At 59.8% G+C, this 17270-nt stretch overlaps 8 protein-coding genes across 8 annotated transcripts; 4 read left to right on the top strand and 4 right to left on the bottom strand.

The window, feature by feature from the left end:
- Positions 1–195: 195 nt before the first annotated feature.
- On the top strand, positions 196–1785 carry BDZ90DRAFT_232703 (hypothetical protein). The gene has a single exon (XM_025506355.1). The coding sequence runs from the start codon at positions 362–364 to the stop codon at positions 1745–1747; it is 1386 nt and encodes a 461-aa protein (XP_025361759.1). The 5' UTR covers positions 196–361; the 3' UTR covers positions 1748–1785.
- BDZ90DRAFT_232702 (hypothetical protein) lies at positions 1726–3805 on the bottom strand. The gene has a single exon (XM_025506354.1). The coding sequence runs from the start codon at positions 3745–3747 to the stop codon at positions 1861–1863; it is 1887 nt and encodes a 628-aa protein (XP_025361758.1). The 5' UTR covers positions 3748–3805; the 3' UTR covers positions 1726–1860.
- A 217-nt stretch (positions 3806–4022) lies between these two features.
- On the bottom strand, positions 4023–5461 carry BDZ90DRAFT_253147 (DUF1751-domain-containing protein; the record flags this gene model as incomplete). The annotated part of the gene is made up of 2 exons (XM_025507785.1): positions 4959–5461; positions 4023–4884 (listed from the first exon to the last, which is right to left on the bottom strand). The coding sequence occupies exons 1-2, from the start codon at positions 5381–5383 to the stop codon at positions 4023–4025; spliced, it is 1287 nt and encodes a 428-aa protein (XP_025361757.1). The 5' UTR covers positions 5384–5461.
- Positions 5462–5678: 217 nt separating this feature from the next.
- BDZ90DRAFT_274948 (WD40 repeat-like protein) lies at positions 5679–9097 on the top strand. The gene is made up of 3 exons (XM_025508854.1): positions 5679–6219; positions 6294–6442; positions 6528–9097. Exons 1-3 carry the CDS (start codon positions 6156–6158, stop codon positions 8871–8873), a joined length of 2559 nt encoding a protein of 852 aa, XP_025361756.1. The 5' UTR covers positions 5679–6155; the 3' UTR covers positions 8874–9097.
- Positions 8978–10193, bottom strand: BDZ90DRAFT_280064 (RNA-binding domain-containing protein). The gene is made up of 2 exons (XM_025509238.1): positions 10055–10193; positions 8978–9976 (listed from the first exon to the last, which is right to left on the bottom strand). The coding sequence occupies exons 1-2, from the start codon at positions 10155–10157 to the stop codon at positions 9396–9398; spliced, it is 684 nt and encodes a 227-aa protein (XP_025361754.1). The 5' UTR covers positions 10158–10193; the 3' UTR covers positions 8978–9395.
- On the bottom strand, positions 9012–9501 carry BDZ90DRAFT_186961 (hypothetical protein). Its single transcript, XM_025503830.1, has one exon. It carries the CDS (start codon positions 9393–9395, stop codon positions 9150–9152), a length of 246 nt encoding a protein of 81 aa, XP_025361755.1. The 5' UTR covers positions 9396–9501; the 3' UTR covers positions 9012–9149.
- A 327-nt stretch (positions 10194–10520) lies between the features above and the next one.
- Positions 10521–11908, top strand: BDZ90DRAFT_232699 (ribosomal protein S7). The gene is made up of 4 exons (XM_025506353.1): positions 10521–10567; positions 10973–11099; positions 11206–11666; positions 11750–11908. The coding sequence occupies exons 2-4, from the start codon at positions 10979–10981 to the stop codon at positions 11786–11788; spliced, it is 621 nt and encodes a 206-aa protein (XP_025361753.1). The 5' UTR covers positions 10521–10567; positions 10973–10978; the 3' UTR covers positions 11789–11908.
- Positions 11909–12304: 396 nt separating this feature from the next.
- BDZ90DRAFT_186901 (hypothetical protein) lies at positions 12305–16417 on the top strand. Its single transcript, XM_025503828.1, has one exon. It carries the CDS (start codon positions 12432–12434, stop codon positions 16143–16145), a length of 3714 nt encoding a protein of 1237 aa, XP_025361752.1. The 5' UTR covers positions 12305–12431; the 3' UTR covers positions 16146–16417.
- The last annotated feature ends 853 nt before the right edge of the window (positions 16418–17270 follow it).

The following is a 17270-nucleotide window of genomic DNA, read 5'->3' as shown; positions in this document are numbered from 1 at the left end:
CTTTGCCATGACGATTGAGCGAGGGGGAGTAATAGTGAGTGAAAGGGAGGCTAGCTTCGACTGCTCTCTCCGCCGCCGCCGCCTCTGGTCCAAAATTCCTCATTGAGCCGCCCACCCGCTCGCTCGCGTGTCCTGTTCCGCCTGCCCACTCGCATGACTGAGACTGAACCCGCCTCTACGAACGTCTGTGCGCCTCTTCCACCTCTCTCCCACCATCCTGAGCTATGAATCCGCCATGAGCGATCCCCGTCCTTCCTCTTCGAGACCGAGAGATGGCGGCGGCTGGAGCTGGCGAGATCGCAAGGACGACGTCGTAGTCCGCACCTCGACGACGCATCCTGATCGATACTATCCAACGAAGATGGTCAAGCACCACGTTAATAAGGCCATCGCCGCTGTCCGCTCGCCTCCGCACGAGAGCAGCATGGCAGGAAGAGAGTATGGAGACGACCGACGCAGAGCTTCAGGGCACGATGTATGGACGCCTGCGTCTGCTGGTGGTGGTGGTGCTGTGACGAGCAGAGATCGGCCGCCTCCCCCTCCTCCTGGTGAATCTGATGTTTGGACTCCAGCTAGCCGGTATGGGCAGGGGTACGGGTTAACGTATGGATCCCACGATCACAGGAGGTATGGCGATCCCAGTCCGTACGGCGCAGGCAGACGTCGTAGCAGTGCGGGCAGGGCAGGGCCGAGTGGCAGCGGCCCTCGCAGCAGCAGCAGTAGCGACCATGCTCGCCATCGAGACGGCGGGCACCCCTCATCGATCTCATCGAGCTCGACTCGCCCCCCACCTCCCTCTCAACACGATATAGAAGAAGCCCTCCGCATCGACTGGCCAGACGTAGAGTCTCGCGCAAAAGCTAATGGATTCGTCACACCATCGGACCTAGTTGTCGAATTCAAGCGACAAGGCCATTTCGACTCGTTGCGACGCTCTTTGCTGCAGTCCTTCCTCTCCTCATCACCACAAGCAAAGGGCGACGTCACGCAGTCCATCTCAGATCTGCTGCTCAGCTACATTCAGGGCAACCCTGCCGAGGCAGCAAAGATTATGGCGACGAGTGGCGGAGATGTGAGATTGATGCAGGCTGAGATGGTCAAGGTAGTGGAGATGGACGAGCCGGACAGGGCACGAGTCAAGAGGGCGAAAGGAGATCAAGATGAGGAGACGGAGGAGTACATGCCCCCGTCTGGCCCGAAGATCCAGCGTGACCTACTCGCAAAGATGCAACAGCCTCCTGCAGCAACCGTGGGCGAGGATGAAGAGGGCAAGGAACGCGACGCCATCATTTCGATCCTGTCCACAGACCTTTCCACGACATCATCAGCACCATCAGAACCAATGGTCAGAACGATACAGGAGCGAGTGCAGGCGCTGCTTCGAGAAGAGGAGGAGAAGCGCGGCAAGATGGTCGACCGAGAGGGCGAGGAGCGCACAGCTGCCAGCTCGGGGGAGGGCACGCCTGCTACGAACACGAATACGCCGATTGGAGCGGGAGGGCAAGGCAAGGTGACTCCGGCTACTGCAGCGCAGGCCATGGACGAAGATCAGAGCGAGGCGAGTGTAGGGCACAAGGGCGAAGGGGGAGACAAGGAGGCGATGCAGCTAGACGGTGTTGGAAAACCTACAACCCCACTGCCAGCCGAAGAGGAGGCTGAAACGGTCGAGGCCAGCAAAAGGGCGGCAGCTGCGGGGTCAATGGATACAGACGCAGCCGCAGAGCCGCCAGCAACCTCGTCATCTTAACACTCCACATTGAATGATACACTATATACCTTGTTTGGCTCACAATCGTAGTGACAGAAGCTCCTTCGCAGAGTGACCAGAGGTTCAGCAGAAAGCAAGTCTGCGCGTCGAGACTACTTCTCCCCCTCCTCCTGCTTTACCTCCGCGAGCGGCAGAAAATCCCTCTGCACCCACCAACTCGAAATACGTCCCATCTCCACTCCATGCCTCAAGCAGAAAGCATGGGGCATCCCCACCTTGCAAACCGTACTCGTTGCTCGCGGTCCCTCTGATTCCTTCCCCACTCCAAGGCTGAGTGCAGCACTCAACTTGCCCACAGCCTTGACACTCTCCACATCCGTAGCATCGCCATCACTCTCCTCAATCGCGGATCCTGCACCATCGTTGGCAGCGGCAGCAGCGTTGGCCAGGAAGCTCCAATCTTGTCCCTTGGGCAGTTCGAGAGTGATGGTCCCGTCTATGCTCCTTCTCGCGCGCGCGCGGGAGAGCGAAGACATCCTGCGCTGCTTCAGCGCCTCATCTTCCGGGTTTGCACCGCCTGCCATAGTGGGATTATGGCGTTCTTGCTGTGGCGAGCTTGCGAGGATAGGTCCCTTGAGGGAGGTCTGAGGGGAGGAGGGCGTGAGAGGGATGATGCGTTGACGCTGCTGTGTTGGAGAGGTGACGGAGCCTGGGGAGGTGACGTAGCTGGATGCATGGGCTTCTTTTGTGCCGGTAGCAGAGAAGAGATCCTCGAGGGCTGTACTTTTGCCTGCTCCGTTGCCTGATGAGGTCGGCCTGCCACCACCGCCGGACTTGGTCGGTGTAGCAGGCATCTCTTTCGCAGCCACCTGAGCATATGACGACGAGCCACCAATGCTGCCCCCTTTAGACCCACTCTTGCGGTGTCCCTGCCCTCCCGTCCTCCTAGCAGCTCCAGCCAGCTTCCTGCCCGCAGCCCTCGTCAGCGTTCCCCCGATCTGGAGCGTCCTCGACCTGAGCAACGAGGCCCTACTCCTCCTTCCAGACCCCTCGGCAGAGCCGTCCGCTGCGACAAGTGGAAGAGCCACATCGGGAGGTACGCCAACCCTGCTCAAGCCCAACTCCTTCTCCAAATCACGTCTTGAAGCCGCTGGGGCCCACGCGTCATCATCACCTCGGGACCAGTAGGCGCGGCATGTTCCGCCACGAGCCTCGAGAGCTGATACAGCTTGCCGAATCTTGGGGTCGAGCCCTCGGATGAGGCGGAATTCGTCGCTTGCCATTTGTGCTGCGCTGAGTAGGGCACGCGGAGTTGTGATGAGATCGAGGGTACTTGACAGACCAGGGGACCCGGCACGCGCATCCAAACCGGTGAGGAGGCGGAGTATGGTTGCGAGGAGAAGAGTTGGGAGGAGGGAGAGGATGAAGAGCGGGAGCGGGAGGACAAGCGCTTGAGCGAGTGGTGAGGTCACCAGTTGGAGAGGCAGTGAGCGCGCCTTGGGCGTGCGAGCGATGTGGATCACCGTGGGAAAGAGGAGCTGGACCCCGTCAACTTGATCGCCTAGCCGTTCGAGGACGCGCAAAGAGATGTATGCGCCGACCGAGTGGCCCACGAGGACGAGCTTGACACGCTGCGGGTCTTCTGGCCCCTCGGGATAAAGCTGACGAATAGCCTTCACTGCGTCGACCTTTTGCTCGATCTGGTCGTGCAATGTGGTCCCGGTCCCTTTGGCTGCGGGGCCTTTACTCTGCTTGGCCTCCTCCCACGCGGCGGCCTCAGCGCTGGCGGGTAGCTTTGAGTGGCCTCGATGACTGACTGCAAGGATCTCGACTTGCCCCTCCAGTCCCTCGGAGGAGTGAATTGCGTCCAGGTAGGGAATATAATAGCTGCTCAGCCCTGGGTTGCCGGGGATAAAGAGGAGGAATACCTTCGGCCGTTTGTTGGCAGGGCATGGCCACCAGAGGGCGGACGAGGATTGAAATGAGGTGTGGAGCGGCAGTGAGAGGCTGCCAGAAAGTGGCTGTGGGGTAGTCGCCATGATAAGAGAGGGCAAAGGAATGGGTATGAGGTGATGGAGCGGAGGGAGCGGAGGGAACAAAGTCAAGGAGCAAGAGGCCGTCGAGGATCGAGGACGGCACGGACCAGCCGCGTCCCGCGTGCATCGGGCGCGGGCGACTGAGCAGGCGATTGAAAGAGACGAAGCTGCGAGTGAGACATGAGCTTCAATGCGCACCGTGGCGGGGACGAGGAGAGCACACCGCAATGCGAACATGCTATGGATCCATTGTATTGTCGTGTTGATGCTTTCCACTCTCACTTGCCTACCAGCTTTGCCTTTTCAGCCCTCTTCGTATCGCCAATGTCTCCACCCTCGCCCTCGTCCTCATCACTGTCCGGCCATTGCGCGTCCTCCTCTGCCTCGACCTTCGCCCTGCTCTTGCCCGCTGCTGATGACGTGGCTGGCTTGCCCGCCGCCTCACTCTCGTCTGTGGGCGCCTGGAAGACCACCTCTGCTGGCGCCTGCGAGCGAGCGGCCGCAGTCGCAGCCTGATTCGGCGGTGGCGCCCCAGCTCCACCGCGACTGCTGCCGCTTCCACTACCACTGGAGGCCATTCTCTGATCCAACGCTTTCAGGGCCATAGCTCGTCTCCTCTCTGCCTCGGCGCGAGCGCTCACTGGCCCGCCAGCCCCACCGCCCACCATGTCCTGGCCAGCCGTAGACCCCGCCCCCTCTCCTGCCCCGCCCAAGCCGAACTCTAGGTCATTCGCTGACACATAGTCGTACTTGAATTCTGGAATGACCTTGAAGCGCAAGAACAGCCCGTGCAGGAAGTTGCTGATATGCGTGACCGGCGTGTGCAAAAACGGCGGGAACCACAGAACGAAGCTGAAGGCCTCGCTCCTATCTCCCCTCGTCCCGCTATCCGGATTCCAGCGATAGAAGCGCAGGTAGGCCCATGAGATGAGCCAGCCGAACTGAATGAGGATGAAGGGGGAGGGAAAGCCGAGCAGACAAGCCACGTTGGAGAAGGTGACGTAGAGCATGGGCAGGTCTCGGACGCGCATGGTGAGGTGATTGCGGAGGAGCTGGATTTGGTGGTCGGGGATGAGTTGGGCCAAAGCGACGAGGAAGCCAGTCTGCAGAGCCTCGAGGCCATGGTATTGGGTACCGTAGCTGTAGGCGGGTCAGGGGAGAGGGATCAGCTGCGAGCTCGATGCATGCTACCCTTCTTCGCTGCGCGCACTCACAAGGCCGCCTCCGATCTTAGTACGACGAACAAGACCGTTGCAATGAACCAAGCAATCACATTCGATCCCACGACGACGATGAGCGTGAACTTCACCAACTCAACAGGCCCCCATATCCTCTCCAAGTAGCGGCCTGCCAGTGGCAGACTCAGCGCCGTCACCAGGAACTCGAGGAAGCTCGTCTCGCAGAAGCCGGCGGTGATCAGGCTCCATGGGTACCAGAAGCTGACGCCAGGCACGATGACCAGCCAGGGAAAGGCAATGGCTGAATCTGTGCGACTCCATGTGATGATGTGCAGCCCCTCCTCTGTACGCGTCAGGCGCAGCACCGCGATGAGGGTGGAGAAGAAGAGAACGAGGAGCGAGAGACAGCGAGTCGCGAGGGGAATCGACTGTAGAGTCGATGCGAGATTGACGACTGCCATCGCGGCGGAAGGATGACGGGACGATGGAGGAGCAGTTGGCAACTCCTCGTCGTCGTCGTCGTCGATGAAATGATCAGCGAAGGTAGGTTGGTGATGCGAATGATTGGCCGTTGGCCCTCGTCCTTTGCCCGTCTGGCTCGCTTTCGTCGCTGCTCAGGCCGCCTCTGGTGCCGTCGTCCGCGCGCCTGAGCTTGACAAGTCGACTGAGCGAGCCGTCGTGGCCGTCCAGCCGCCCGCCCGCCTGCCTGCCCGCTCGCCTGGCTCTCTCTCTCCCCTCAGCCTCTCGTCGTTGAGCCGTCGAGTCGTCGACGTCTCTTCGTCGGCATCCGCTCGCTCCCTCCCTCCCTCTGTACCAATCCCAACTTTCATCCTCTGCAAACCTACATTCAGCGAGAGAGCGAAACATCATCGTCAATCTAGACGCTGCTGCTTTCTCGCTGCTCCCTACTCGGTCCTCGCGCCTTTGACGTCTCACCGCCAGTTACACGACCTCGGCCTTGAACCTCAAACCTCGAATTGCCATCAGGCACCACGAGACACCTCGAGAGAGCACGACCTCCCTATACACATCGTCCGCAAATAGACTGCTGTTCCAGTCGCCGTCAAATGACAGGAAGGCTCTTTGCGCCTTCATCATCATCATCATCATCACCACGTCTCTCGTCCTCTGCGTAAATACAACCCAATCGCGAAAGACACGACGCCGACGCTCTGTCACTACGACGTCGCCCTTTCAAGGCATCCGCATCGAAAGGATCGATAGACGTCCAAGATGCCGCCCCTCTGCTCATCGGCAGAGGTCAATCTCCTCATCTACCACTATCTCAAGGAGTCAGGTGAGCGATAGCAAGTGAAAGCCTCTCGTCAAGTCGTGAATCCTGACTCTCACCACCCTTCGCCCCGCGCCCAGGCTTCCATCATGCCTGCTTCTCTCTTCGTCATGAGGGAAGATTAGACGAAGAGCCGCTCAGCAAAGAGGCAGTCATTGAGCCCGGGAGGCTACTCAGAATGCTGCAAAAGGGTCTTCTCTACATGGCTGTCGAAGCTCATGTCAACCCAGTGAGTAGGGCGAAGGCGATCGAGCTGCTCAGCCAAGCTTTGCAGATCTGACCGGAAGTCTCCCTCCCTCCCTCACTTCCCCCAGGATGGCAGCGAAAAGGAGTGTACCGCTCCCTTCAACCTCGTCGGCCCGCCTCACGTCTGCGACGGCAAGTCAAGAGGGAAAACCAGCTCTGCCATCCCAACACCGGTACGCCTTACTCCAGAGCCTCCTGCGCCCAAGGTGATCACCTCCAGCGAATCATCGTCACAGACAGACGAGCTGTACGAGGCGATCCGAAGCCAGGCGGCGCGACCAACCCCATCGCCGAATGGCCGCCACGCGTCTGTCAGCAACCAGGCTGTCGCTTCATCGTCGAAGAACAAGCTCGACGTGCCGCCAGCAGCGCCGTACGACGACGCATCCACGAGCAAGCGCAAAGCTTCAGCCACACCGCTGCCCACGAGAGAAGAGAAGAGGTCGAAGCGCGGCGAGGAGGCGGTCCAGGCGCCGAACGGCATCCATCGCGATGAGCAGGATGACGATGATGACGAGACTCTGCCGGCTGCAACGACGAAGAATGGAAAGCATCCAATCTCGCCCAAGGCAGGCAAGCAATCGCTGCCAGCCAAAGGCAAGGGCGTCGAGAAGGCTGCTTCTTCCAAGAAGGGCGGCAAGAAGAAGAAGAAAGCAGCAGCAGCGGTAGCAACAGGTGGCGACGATGATGACGAAGAGGGAGCAGCAGCGTCAGATCAGTCTCCTGCCCCTCCGACAACAGCAAAGAAGACGGGCAATGGCGCCGGCAAGAAGGGTGCAGCAACGCAAGCCGTCGCTCAGTTGCCGGCCAAGGCAAAGGGCAAGGAGGTAGCTAGCGAGGACATCGTAACGCTCCTCGGCCACTCGGCAGAAGTCTTCTCCTCCGCTTGGAACCCCTCTGTGCCTGGTCTGATCGCTTCAGCAGGCGGTGACGCCACTGTTCGCATCTGGGATCTGCCTTCCAGTGGCTCCACATCACCCGACTCTCCTCCGGCAGTCTGCAAGCACCTCCCAACAACAAACGCGAAGGACGTCTCCGCTCTCGAGTGGAACCCAGACGGGACCCTCCTCGCCTCCGGGTCGTACGACGGCATCCTAAGGCTCTGGACCCCGCAGGGCGACTTACATCTCGTCATGTCGATGCACCAGGGCCCGATCTTTGCGGTCAGATGGAACAGGAAAGGGACTATGCTTCTTACCAGCTCAGCAGATGGGACGGCAATTGTGTGGGACCTCTCTTCGGGTAAGGTCAGGCAACAATTCCCCATCCACTCGGACTCCATCCTCGACGTGGACTGGCTGGTCTCCACGCGCAGCGCCGGGCCGGCTTCAAGAGCGAACGAGGCCACTTTTGCTACTGGCTCGGCAGATAACAGCATCAATATCTGCCGAGTCGGCGAGCCGAAGCCTGTCAGAACATTGAGAGGGCATGACGATGAGGTCAATGCGATTCGCTTCGATGCCAGCCAGACGCTACTCGCCTCGGCGTCAGACGATTGCACAGCCAAGATCTGGAGCGTTGCAGGCGGTGCGAGCAGTACGGCGCCGGGCTCAAGCGCCGGTGCTTCGAGCTCGACGCGCAAACGCAGCAGTCGTGGGCGAAGCGGGGCCGACTCGAGCATGGAGGTGGACCGCTCTGACGACGAGGGCGGGGCAGCAGCAGACGCGAGCGTCGACGGTGACGTCGACTCCGTCCTTCGTCAAGGCAACAATGGCTCTCACTCCTCGGGCGGGTCACCAGGCTGTCTCTTCACCCTCACCGGCCACACCAAGGAACTCTACGCCCTCGCCTGGGCTCCTACCGGCCCGGGATCCACGAATCCAGAGCAACCACGCATGCTCGCAACGACTTCCTTCGACAAGACGGCCCGAATCTGGAATGCGGATGACGGGACGTGCCTCAGGGTGATCGACGATCATGTTGATTCGGTCTACGCTATCTGCTGGTCCCCTGACGCACGCTTCCTCGCCACGGGCGGGATTGATGCGCGCGTGTTCGTGACACGCTGCATGGACGGGGAGATAGTCAAGGCCTTTGTGGCAGGTGGCGCCGTATTCGACGTTAGTTGGCACGTAGCCCAAGAAGGTCAAGAGGGAGGGGAAGGGAAGGAGGGAAGAGCCGTGATCAAGGATGAGCACGATGAAGCAGCCGGCGGCGTCAATGGCTCGTCGTCCTCGTCAAGGAGAAGGCTCTCGGCTATGACCAACGCGAGGCATCAGCTGGCTGTCTCGCAGCAGAACAGGACGTTGAGCGTGCTCGACCTGGGCAAGCTGCTCGAGGCCAACCCAGCGGCGTTACCGCCGCCCGATGCAGCAGCGCCAGCAGCCTCGACAGCCGGCGAAACCTCGATGCAGCCTCCTGCGGCTGGCAGCGAGCAGCAGCAGGCGTCATCAACAGAAGTCTCGGCCGCATAGCTGTGCTCCTCGTCATCCCCACTCCAACGCAATTAGAGCGTAAGGTCAGAACCGGAGGAGGGTTTCTGAAGGAAGGACGCTTGTGATGGCTTCAATCTCGCTCAAGTCTCTCAGTGTATCACATCTCAGCTTGTCTACTATGTTGTTCTTGTTTCGTCTTTCCCGACCAAAGAGAGCTCTCGCTAGCGATCTCAGACAGACTTCAAATGTCATCTTCTTGCTCTCTTGACTGGCGTTGCGTCGATGGTTGCGTGAAGCAGGCTCTCGCGAGCATCGTCATCGTCTTCTTGTGAGCCTCAGCGAAGTCGTGAGGGGCACTAGCCACGTCTGCTTGCGTGGCGTTGCTAGTTCTCGGCTTGGATAACGGTTGCGCACCGTCCTTTCAAAGACCAGCCAGCTTAGAGCAACGCACGTCGCACAGCCTTCCCTCTCCAACCCGACGCTACGGTGAAAGATCTTGGGTATTGTACAGTGTTGGTTTCCTCCTAGGCGTCGACATCTTCTCCTCTGAGCGCAGCTCATCTACGCCGGCGGTGGCTTGGGTCCAGTCTCATCGTCGGAATCCGAGTCTGCCATGTCCATCTCATCCTCGTCCTCCTCATCCTCTTCTTGCCCACCAGCCGCCGGCTGAGGTGGAGGTGCAGCGGTATCCCCATTCTCTGCGACTTTCGCAGCTTTAGCTGGCGGCTCATCATCTTCCTCCTCTTCTTCGTCCTCATCACTCTCATCCTCCTTCACCTTCTCGCCCCTCTCCCTCGCCTCCTCTCGAGCCCTCTTACGCTCCCTCCCCACCCTATCCGCGCCTGCGCTCGAATAGGTCACCCTGTCCTTCTTGCCTGCTTGTACCTGCGCCTGCACATCCCAGATTCCTTCAGGTCCCCTCTCCTCAAGCAGGGTGGCTTTGCTCTTCTCCCTCGCATACTCGATGCGGAGGCCCCGCTCGTAGAACTCGAATCCGTCCAGGGCGCGACGGGCTGCCGTAGCGGAGGAGAGATCACGGAAGACTACAAAGGCTTGCCCTCGCATGCCGGCTGCGCGGGTGGCTACGATGCTGATGACCGGCCCATATGTGCTGAAGAGGGAATAGAGTTGGCGTCGGAGCTCTACGAGTGCGGCGGTGTGGTTGGGTGAGATGAGCAAAGGAGAGGTCGATGTATGCGACTCGACCACTGCGGACGTACCTGGCTTCTTCGTCTTGGTGTTGAGGTTGTGGACATACAAGCTCGTGTTCGGCTGCTCATTGCCCGCCCCAGCCGCGGATGTTGACGCTGTCGCTGCTGCCATCGTGGTCGTCGTCGATGGTGATGTGGATGGCAGTTGTCGGCTGCGTATCCGCGTCGTCTCAAGATGGCTCGACCGTGTCCGTCGTTCCGACTCGACCTCAAACCACGTGGCAGTGCTGGACTCTCACGATGTTCAAGACGAGCCGCGGCCCTCTGATCGCAAAATCGTCCCACACGTCACGTGCAGCGATTGGGGCTTGCGGTTCCGCCTGGCTCGCTCATCCGCCCCGCCACCTCGAGCCCACGCTCGCTCACTCGCTCGACTCGACGGCCATTCGCCCGCTCCGAAGCCGACTGTGACTGACTGACTGACCAGAGGGAAGCGCAACCACGCCGCGCCAGACCTACCACTTGTTCGTTCGTCCTCCTCATCACCACCCTATTCCCTCCCCCTTCTTCATCTTCTAATAGGTGAGCATGCGCGCTGAGACGACAAAGGTACAATACGCCATGCCAGTGCTGCAGTAGAATCGCGAAGGATCAGACGGGGAAGGGCAGTTGGGAAGGGATGGCATTGCAGTTGGAGGTTGGAGATGTGGGAAGCTGCGCGGGGAGGGAAAGTGTATGCAGGCTTGGTGATGAAGCAGGCATTGACAGGGCTTGCGACGCCGTGCGAGAGCAGATTGAGCTGCTGTCGCATTCATCGTAGCAGCGGCGGCGATGCTCCTCGTCATCTGAGGCAGGATGTGGGGAATTGAAGGTTGCTGCGGAGGAAAGCGGCTTTGGGTCGTCTGCGCAGCACTGGCAGGCCATTGTCACGCGAAACCAACGTCGAGCAGCTTTGCTGACCTGACACTCATCTCCCTCGACTCGCAGCACAACATGGCTCGCATTGGTGTGCCCAAGGACGTTGCCGCCGTCGCCGCCCCCGAGGCTGGTGGAGTTAAGCTCTTTGGCAAGTGGGACGCCCAGGAGGTTGAGGTCAAGGACATTTCGCTCCAAGGTGAGTGTGCGAGAGCGACAGAAGTCGCTTTGGCGATGCCTGTCATGTCATTGCTTTTCAGCGCGAATTGCAGTCGCTGACGCGCCTACCCTGCGCTCCCTCATAGACTACATCTCGATCCGCAACGCCGTCTACACCCCCCACACTGCCGGTCGTTACGCCAGCAAGCAGTTCCGCAAGGCTCAGATGCCCATCGTGGAGCGCCTTGTCAACTCGCTCATGATGCACGGCCGCAACAACGGAAAGAAGCTCATGGCCGTCCGCATCGTCTCGCACGCCTTTGAGATCATCCACCTCCTCACCGACCAGAACCCCGTTCAGGTCCTCGTTGACGCCATCATCAACACTGGTCCCCGCGAAGACTCGACCCGTATCGGCTCGCAGGGTACCGTCCGTCGTCAGGCCGTCGATGTCTCGCCGCTGCGCCGTGTCAACCAGGCTATCAACCTGCTGACCACCGGCACGCGCGAGTCGGCCTTCCGCAACGTCAAGAGCATCAGCGAGTGCCTCGCCGATGAGCTCATCAACGCTGCCAAGGGTTCGTCCAACTCGTTCGCTATCAAGAAGGTGAGTCTCGCGCAGATCCAACAAGCTCCCCGATCTCAGGGAACATTCCCACTGACTCATCTATCTATCCCTCACCATTACAGCGAGACGAGCTGGAGCGTGTAGCGAAGTCGAACCGTTAAAAGCATCAAGGAGCTCGAACGGACGATCCTGGAGGCGGTGGGGCCTCAAAGGGGGTATCACGGTGGTTTTCGTCGGCGGGACGGAGAATTCGCCTGGCCCTCTCATACACTGTTTGGGAGCTGTTCCTGTACGCTCTCGACTGTCCTTTCTCTCATTTTCTGCCTCTATGTGAGGCTCGATCTCTGAATCATCACCATGTACAATCTGCATCGCTGCGAGAGGAGGTGTGACAGTGCGTGAGCTCACAGGCGGCAAGCGTGCTGCGCGCATGATGGCTCTTTGACGGCCATTCTGATGGCAGTAGGTGAGCAAGATGGCCATCCTCACATTGCAAGAGCTCGAACATTCAAAGACGTCGCCATGATGATGTTCAGGGCCTCGCAGCATGAGGTAGAATGGGTCCTTGACAGCCGCTCTCCGGCTTAGTCAGCCTTCCCGCGGCTGTCAATTTCAATCAAGCGGCGGTTGGGCATAAGACTTTGTCGCGCTTAATCCCTCACCTCATCTCTGACCTCGACCAGCATATCTTCATCATCACCATCACAATGCATTGAGACGTCATATACTACACAGATCATCACAGCATCAGCTTCGCCACATCGATCGCGGTAGCTTGAAGACGGAGAAGAGGGTAAAGCCATCATGATCGGCTCGCGCCGGGTGGCTGCTTCTTCGACGTCGTCCTCGTCGACGCAGTGGCATAGAAAGTGGCGAGCGACAGCAAACAACCTTCAGCGCCTTCAAGTGTCGCCTCTTGATCCAACTGTCCCTCACGCAGAGACATCAGCGGCAGGAGCCGCCCGCTCAGCATGGCCTCGCTCCACGCCGCGACGCTGGCAGCAACGCTCCTTCTTCTCTGTCGCTTCACCATCATTGAGCGCAGTTGCACTTGGCAAGCAGCGAGCATGGGAGCAGACGAGCTCAGACGTCGACCGCAGCGTCTTCGCGGAGGATCGCAGCCCAGTGAAGCATTCCGATACCCTTGTCCCACCCATCGAGCAGCCCGGTCCCGATTGGACGACAATGAACGACGAAGTTGGCTGGTCAACACCCGAAGATGTCGCGCATGGAGGCAGCCTGGGCGAGCTTCTTGAGCAGGATCGTCGCCTGATCGATGAATCAAAGCATCATCAAGTGCTCTCTGTCGCCCTGGACTTCGCTGAGCCTTTGGTGCAAAGGCACCTCGCGGCCCCAAATCAACGCCTGACTGGCATGACCGCGCTCAGGGAGCAAGCAGAAAAGGTATTCGACGAGCTCTACGACGAACTCAGCTCTCAAGTCGACAGCGACTCATGGTCGGCGACCGTACGGCCCTTCTCTGCAGCGGACCGCCGGGCCTTTCAGATAGCTTTCACAGCCACGCTGCGGGTCCTCGTGGTCCTCCAGTCACAGCCTGCAGAGATCTGCGAGAAGCTAGACGATATAAGGCAATGGCTTGGCCCGCTCCCTCTGCCCTTCTATCATCGCATTGTCTCCATCGCCGGGCAGTGTGGTCGTGCTCGACTAGTCGATGAGCTCTTCCTCAACTCTCTAGACGCATGGAACAACAGGACAGATGAGTGGATGCTCTACACTCGATCGAGGGCTCTCTCCTTGATGAAGAGGCATCCCGCCCGCTTCGAGCTGCAAGAATACTGGACCGTCTATCAGCGCTTCCTTGGAATGCAAGGGTCACCACGCACAGCGCTTCGAGCTGCGACACGCACCCTCTCACCACCACGATGCCTCTTCACTTTTCTCCTCGACCATTTCTCGACGAAAGGCGAGGACCGCAGGACCTCGATGCTCAGCATCGTCAGCGCGATGCGCACCTTTGGTCACGTAGTCGACGAGGCGATCTGGCTCAGACTCGTCCGGGCCAATCTCACGCTGCGCGGACATATCCCGCAAGAGGTCGCCCAAGATGCGAGTTCTCCGGAGGGCGAGACGCGATACCTCTTCGATCTGCTGGGCAGGCGCGCAGAAGCTCTTGCATCGCTAGATGTTGTGAGGATGCTGCAGATGATCAACTACGAGTGGCAGGAGGCGGCGTCCGCAGCAGAGGCGGAGCAGTCGTCTGCCCGTCTGTTTAGCCCGGCTCAACGCGCCGAGGCATACACACTTGCCGCCGAGATGTTTGGTCGAATGAGGCAGCCCTGGCGAGCGAGCGTCGTGCTGCGTCGCCTTTGGGAGCTTGGCGATGAAGAGCAAAAGCAGCGTGCCGTTATTGCGACGATGATGGCCTATGCGGGGAGAGGCCAAGCAGAACGTGGCCTTGCTCTGGCCAGGATGGTTACTCGAGAACACTTTGCCAGCGACACAGACGGGTCTGCAGCAGTCGTAGAGGCGACAGCGCCACCCCTCGCCTTCGAGCTTCCGGGCACCCTCCCGCTCTCGGACCGTCTATTCACATCCATGCTTCGCTGCGCTGCGCTTCTTTCCCAATATAAAGACAAGGTGGATGCAGCGTACGAGCTGCTCAACATGGTGTCTCATCAGCGCAGAGAGCTGGCAACACCTGTTCTTCGCGGACTGGCTGCCTTCCTCTTCGCCGGTCTCGGATCTTCTCATCGGTACGCTGTGCAAGGTCTCCGACAATTCCTAGCGCGCCTCGACGCCCTTTCGCAGCATCAAGCCATTGAAGCTCCTACGATTGCGCTGCGTAAGAAGCCTCGTGCTGGGCCTGTGCAGAAGCCGATCCGCTGCTCCAAGGAGGCTAGTCGCAATCTCGCCCAAATCGTCAGATTCGCTCGTCGCATGGGCCTAGAGCACCAGATGGAAGTCGCGACTCATCGCTGGACGTGGTGGCGCAGTCAAGTCAACGCGAGGCAGTGGGAGAGGGAGAGGGAGCGCGAGGCCTCGGCGATGGATTCGCACCGAGATCCTGGATCGGCGGCCGCGCATTGGATGCTGAGTGGGAGTGAGGATGAGCAGCTGCAGGACGATTTGAGCCATTCGACTGCGGCGATGGACGTTGGGTCGCCACGAGAGGTAGTCGCGCTCAGCGAGTCCTCTGCAGATCAGCGTCAAACCACCAAGCCGCGTCGGCAGGCGCGCACCCAGATGAAGCCCGTCACCAAGGTCAAGGCATCTCGCCCACGCCCGCACCCCTCAGTAGATCCCGCTTTCCAGGAAGATCTCTCCCGTCCACTCAGTCGCCCTGCGTACGCGCATCGCCTCCGAGTCTACGCCGTCGTCCGTCGAGACCACGTTTCCGCCGCCCAGGTATATCGCTCCATGCTTTCGCACGGCGTTCGCCCAGGGATGATGCACGTCTCATTCATCGTCGAGGGCCTGGCGCGTGACGGAAGGCTAGACGAAGCACGCGCGATGATCAAGGCCGCGCAGGACAGTCTTGGGCTTGTTCCTTCCTCCAGAATCAGGGCGACTTTGATACGCGAGCTGCTCAAGAGGGGCAAGGTGGAGGAGGCGAGAGAGCAACTAATCGACCATCGCGCTGCAGGCGGATATGTCAGCGAGCAGATGGAGAGACTGTTCTCTGCACGTCCTACGCTCGCTGACCCGGTGACATCGCGCAAGGCTTTCCAGATTGCGAGACGCAAGCAAGAGCCGCTGCCCATAGCGGACGTCGATCAGGCCTTCCAGTGGCTCTGTGAGAGGAGAAGGCTTGTATCAGCTCATCGGCTGCTCATCTTGGCGCTGCTCTCAGGTACGAGGCTGGAGTGGGAGAACATCAGGCGCCTCGTGGCGAGAGGCAACTGGATCTGGAAGCTGCTCAGGAGGAGAGGAATTAAGGTCAGAGCTTCGGCCATAGCCGGGTCCTCATCGCAGCCCTTCTACGCGCGCACTCTGCAGCAGCAGCGCTCCGAGGCAGATAACCCGGAAGAGGACGAGCTGCAACAGCAGACCGCAGACTCAGATGTCGACCGATCCGATGTGGACCACCTCTCTGACGATGCTGAAGTTGACGATGCAGCCGTCGCCGAAGCCATTCGCGCCGATGCCGTTGAGCCCGACTCTGCAACGCAAGATCGCCTGAGCGGTCTCGCCAAGCTCTACGATGACGTCTCAACCACTCCTCCGCACGGAAGCCTCCACGCCCGACATCTCGCCCGCCTGGTAGAGAAAGATCCGCTCTTCTCTTCCTTCCTAACCGAAGCAGAAGACGCCGCCATCGCCTCCCTCGAGATGGGCAACCCAGACGACGCCATCAGTGGTTTCGCTGGCGAGACGTCTTCCTCTGACCTGAGAGATGCTTGGCTGCTCAATCGCGCTGCGATTTTCCTGTCAAAGCGCGTGGTGGGCGAGAAAGAGAGGCAAGAGCTCTATGCCCAGAAATGGTTCCTGGTTGACGTGGAGCGATTGTTACTGGACGCTGCTAGTGGAAGATGGAGATCGAAGAGGAGGACAGGGTAAGAGAGGCGGAGCGACCCATCGACATGTGGTGCGATGCGGGATGGTGAAGCGACCGTGGGAATGGCGGCGATCACACTGCTTCGATCCGCGGTGTCGGATCGACACGGAGAGAGAGCGTCTGCATCTCTGCTGCCTCTAGTGACCCTGCGGATGCCACGACTTCACAATTGCGGCGTTTAGCGGTACGATCTCCCGCCAATGCATCATGATTTGACACGATCCGTTGCGGCCCCAACGTCAACGCAATCAGTCCGAATGGTCGGTAGCCCAGGCATCAAGGGAACTTCGCGATGACGACCAAGAACGAGCAAAATGATCGACGATGCGGAGAGAATGTGAAAAAGAGTCGACGATACGGAGGGATTGAGCTGATAGTGCGGAAGAGCAAAGGCAAGCGTCAGTGATAGTCATCGCCGCATTCTCACGGGCAAGGGGCAAGGCGCAAAGGCTCCGTTGCAGTGGTTTGAAGTGGCCGTTGTGCAGCGTCGGGATGGATAGAGAGCGCCTCGCAGGCTCTTGGACAGAGGGCGAGCTGATGTCTATATGAATGCAGACTTCATCCTCTTGCCCCTCCCTCCTCGTCTCCTCACCACAGCAGTCCTCTTCACTCTCCTTCGAACATCCCACTCCCTGCCACAACCGCCAGGCATGGTGAGTGCAAAGCCCTGCTGCGCCTACGGCACCACATTTCACTGACTATCACCTCCTGCTCCTGCCTAAGCGTGTTGTCAAATTCCCTACTCTCGTCCTCGGGAGCACTTTCGCCCTCTCCCTCGTCCTACCCCTTGTCCAGGCTGACGGGATCACGAGGAACCACGCCTCTACGCACGAGCTTGGCAAACGCCAGCCTCCCGAAAATGGCGGCGGGCCAGACAGCGTCAAGCGTGGTGGCGGCGGCAACACTCCTGGTGGCAACAGCAAGCCGGAAGGCTTGGACCCAAGCACAGTCAAACCCGAGAATACCGCTTCGGGCGACGACAAGCCGGGCAAATCCAAGCCCAATAAGGTCAAGTCTCCCGAAAACGAGCCCGACAGCGTGAAGCCTACCAAGCCTGACGGCATGAAGAATAACAAGCCTGACAGCATCCCTCCTGGCGGCGGCAGCCCCGACGGCAACAATCCCCC

This window comes from Jaminaea rosea (genome assembly GCF_003144245.1).
Source record: "Jaminaea rosea strain MCA 5214 unplaced genomic scaffold BDZ90scaffold_8, whole genome shotgun sequence".
NCBI lineage: Eukaryota > Fungi > Basidiomycota > Exobasidiomycetes > Microstromatales > Jaminaea > Jaminaea rosea.
The sequence above is the reverse complement of the archived record's forward strand: the minus strand, read 5'-3'. Positions and strand labels throughout refer to the sequence as shown.

What these genes read in the sequence shown, in the direction of transcription:
- BDZ90DRAFT_232703 (XM_025506355.1), top strand. Translation starts at nt 362, where the DNA reads ATGGTCAAGCACCACGTTAATAAGGCCATCGCCGCTGTCCGCTCGCCT.
- BDZ90DRAFT_232702 (XM_025506354.1), bottom strand. Translation starts at nt 3,747, where the DNA reads ATGGCGACTACCCCACAGCCACTTTCTGGCAGCCTCTCACTGCCGCTC.
- BDZ90DRAFT_274948 (XM_025508854.1), top strand. Translation starts at nt 6,156, where the DNA reads ATGCCGCCCCTCTGCTCATCGGCAGAGGTCAATCTCCTCATCTACCAC. An exon ending in CCACTATCTCAAGGAGTCAG is followed by an intron (nt 6,220 to 6,293) that starts GTGAGCGATAGC and finishes CCCCGCGCCCAG; the next exon opens with GCTTCCATCATGCCTGCTTC. An exon ending in TCGAAGCTCATGTCAACCCA is followed by an intron (nt 6,443 to 6,527) that starts GTGAGTAGGGCG and finishes CACTTCCCCCAG; the next exon opens with GATGGCAGCGAAAAGGAGTG.
- BDZ90DRAFT_186961 (XM_025503830.1), bottom strand. Translation starts at nt 9,395, where the DNA reads ATGAGCTGCGCTCAGAGGAGAAGATGTCGACGCCTAGGAGGAAACCAA.
- BDZ90DRAFT_280064 (XM_025509238.1), bottom strand. Translation starts at nt 10,157, where the DNA reads ATGGCAGCAGCGACAGCGTCAACATCCGCGGCTGGGGCGGGCAATGAG. An exon ending in CACCAAGACGAAGAAGCCAG is followed by an intron (nt 9,977 to 10,054) that starts GTACGTCCGCAG and finishes CCGCACTCGTAG; the next exon opens with AGCTCCGACGCCAACTCTAT.
- BDZ90DRAFT_232699 (XM_025506353.1), top strand. Translation starts at nt 10,979, where the DNA reads ATGGCTCGCATTGGTGTGCCCAAGGACGTTGCCGCCGTCGCCGCCCCC. An exon ending in CAAGGACATTTCGCTCCAAG is followed by an intron (nt 11,100 to 11,205) that starts GTGAGTGTGCGA and finishes GCTCCCTCATAG; the next exon opens with ACTACATCTCGATCCGCAAC. An exon ending in ACTCGTTCGCTATCAAGAAG is followed by an intron (nt 11,667 to 11,749) that starts GTGAGTCTCGCG and finishes TCACCATTACAG; the next exon opens with CGAGACGAGCTGGAGCGTGT.
- BDZ90DRAFT_186901 (XM_025503828.1), top strand. Translation starts at nt 12,432, where the DNA reads ATGATCGGCTCGCGCCGGGTGGCTGCTTCTTCGACGTCGTCCTCGTCG.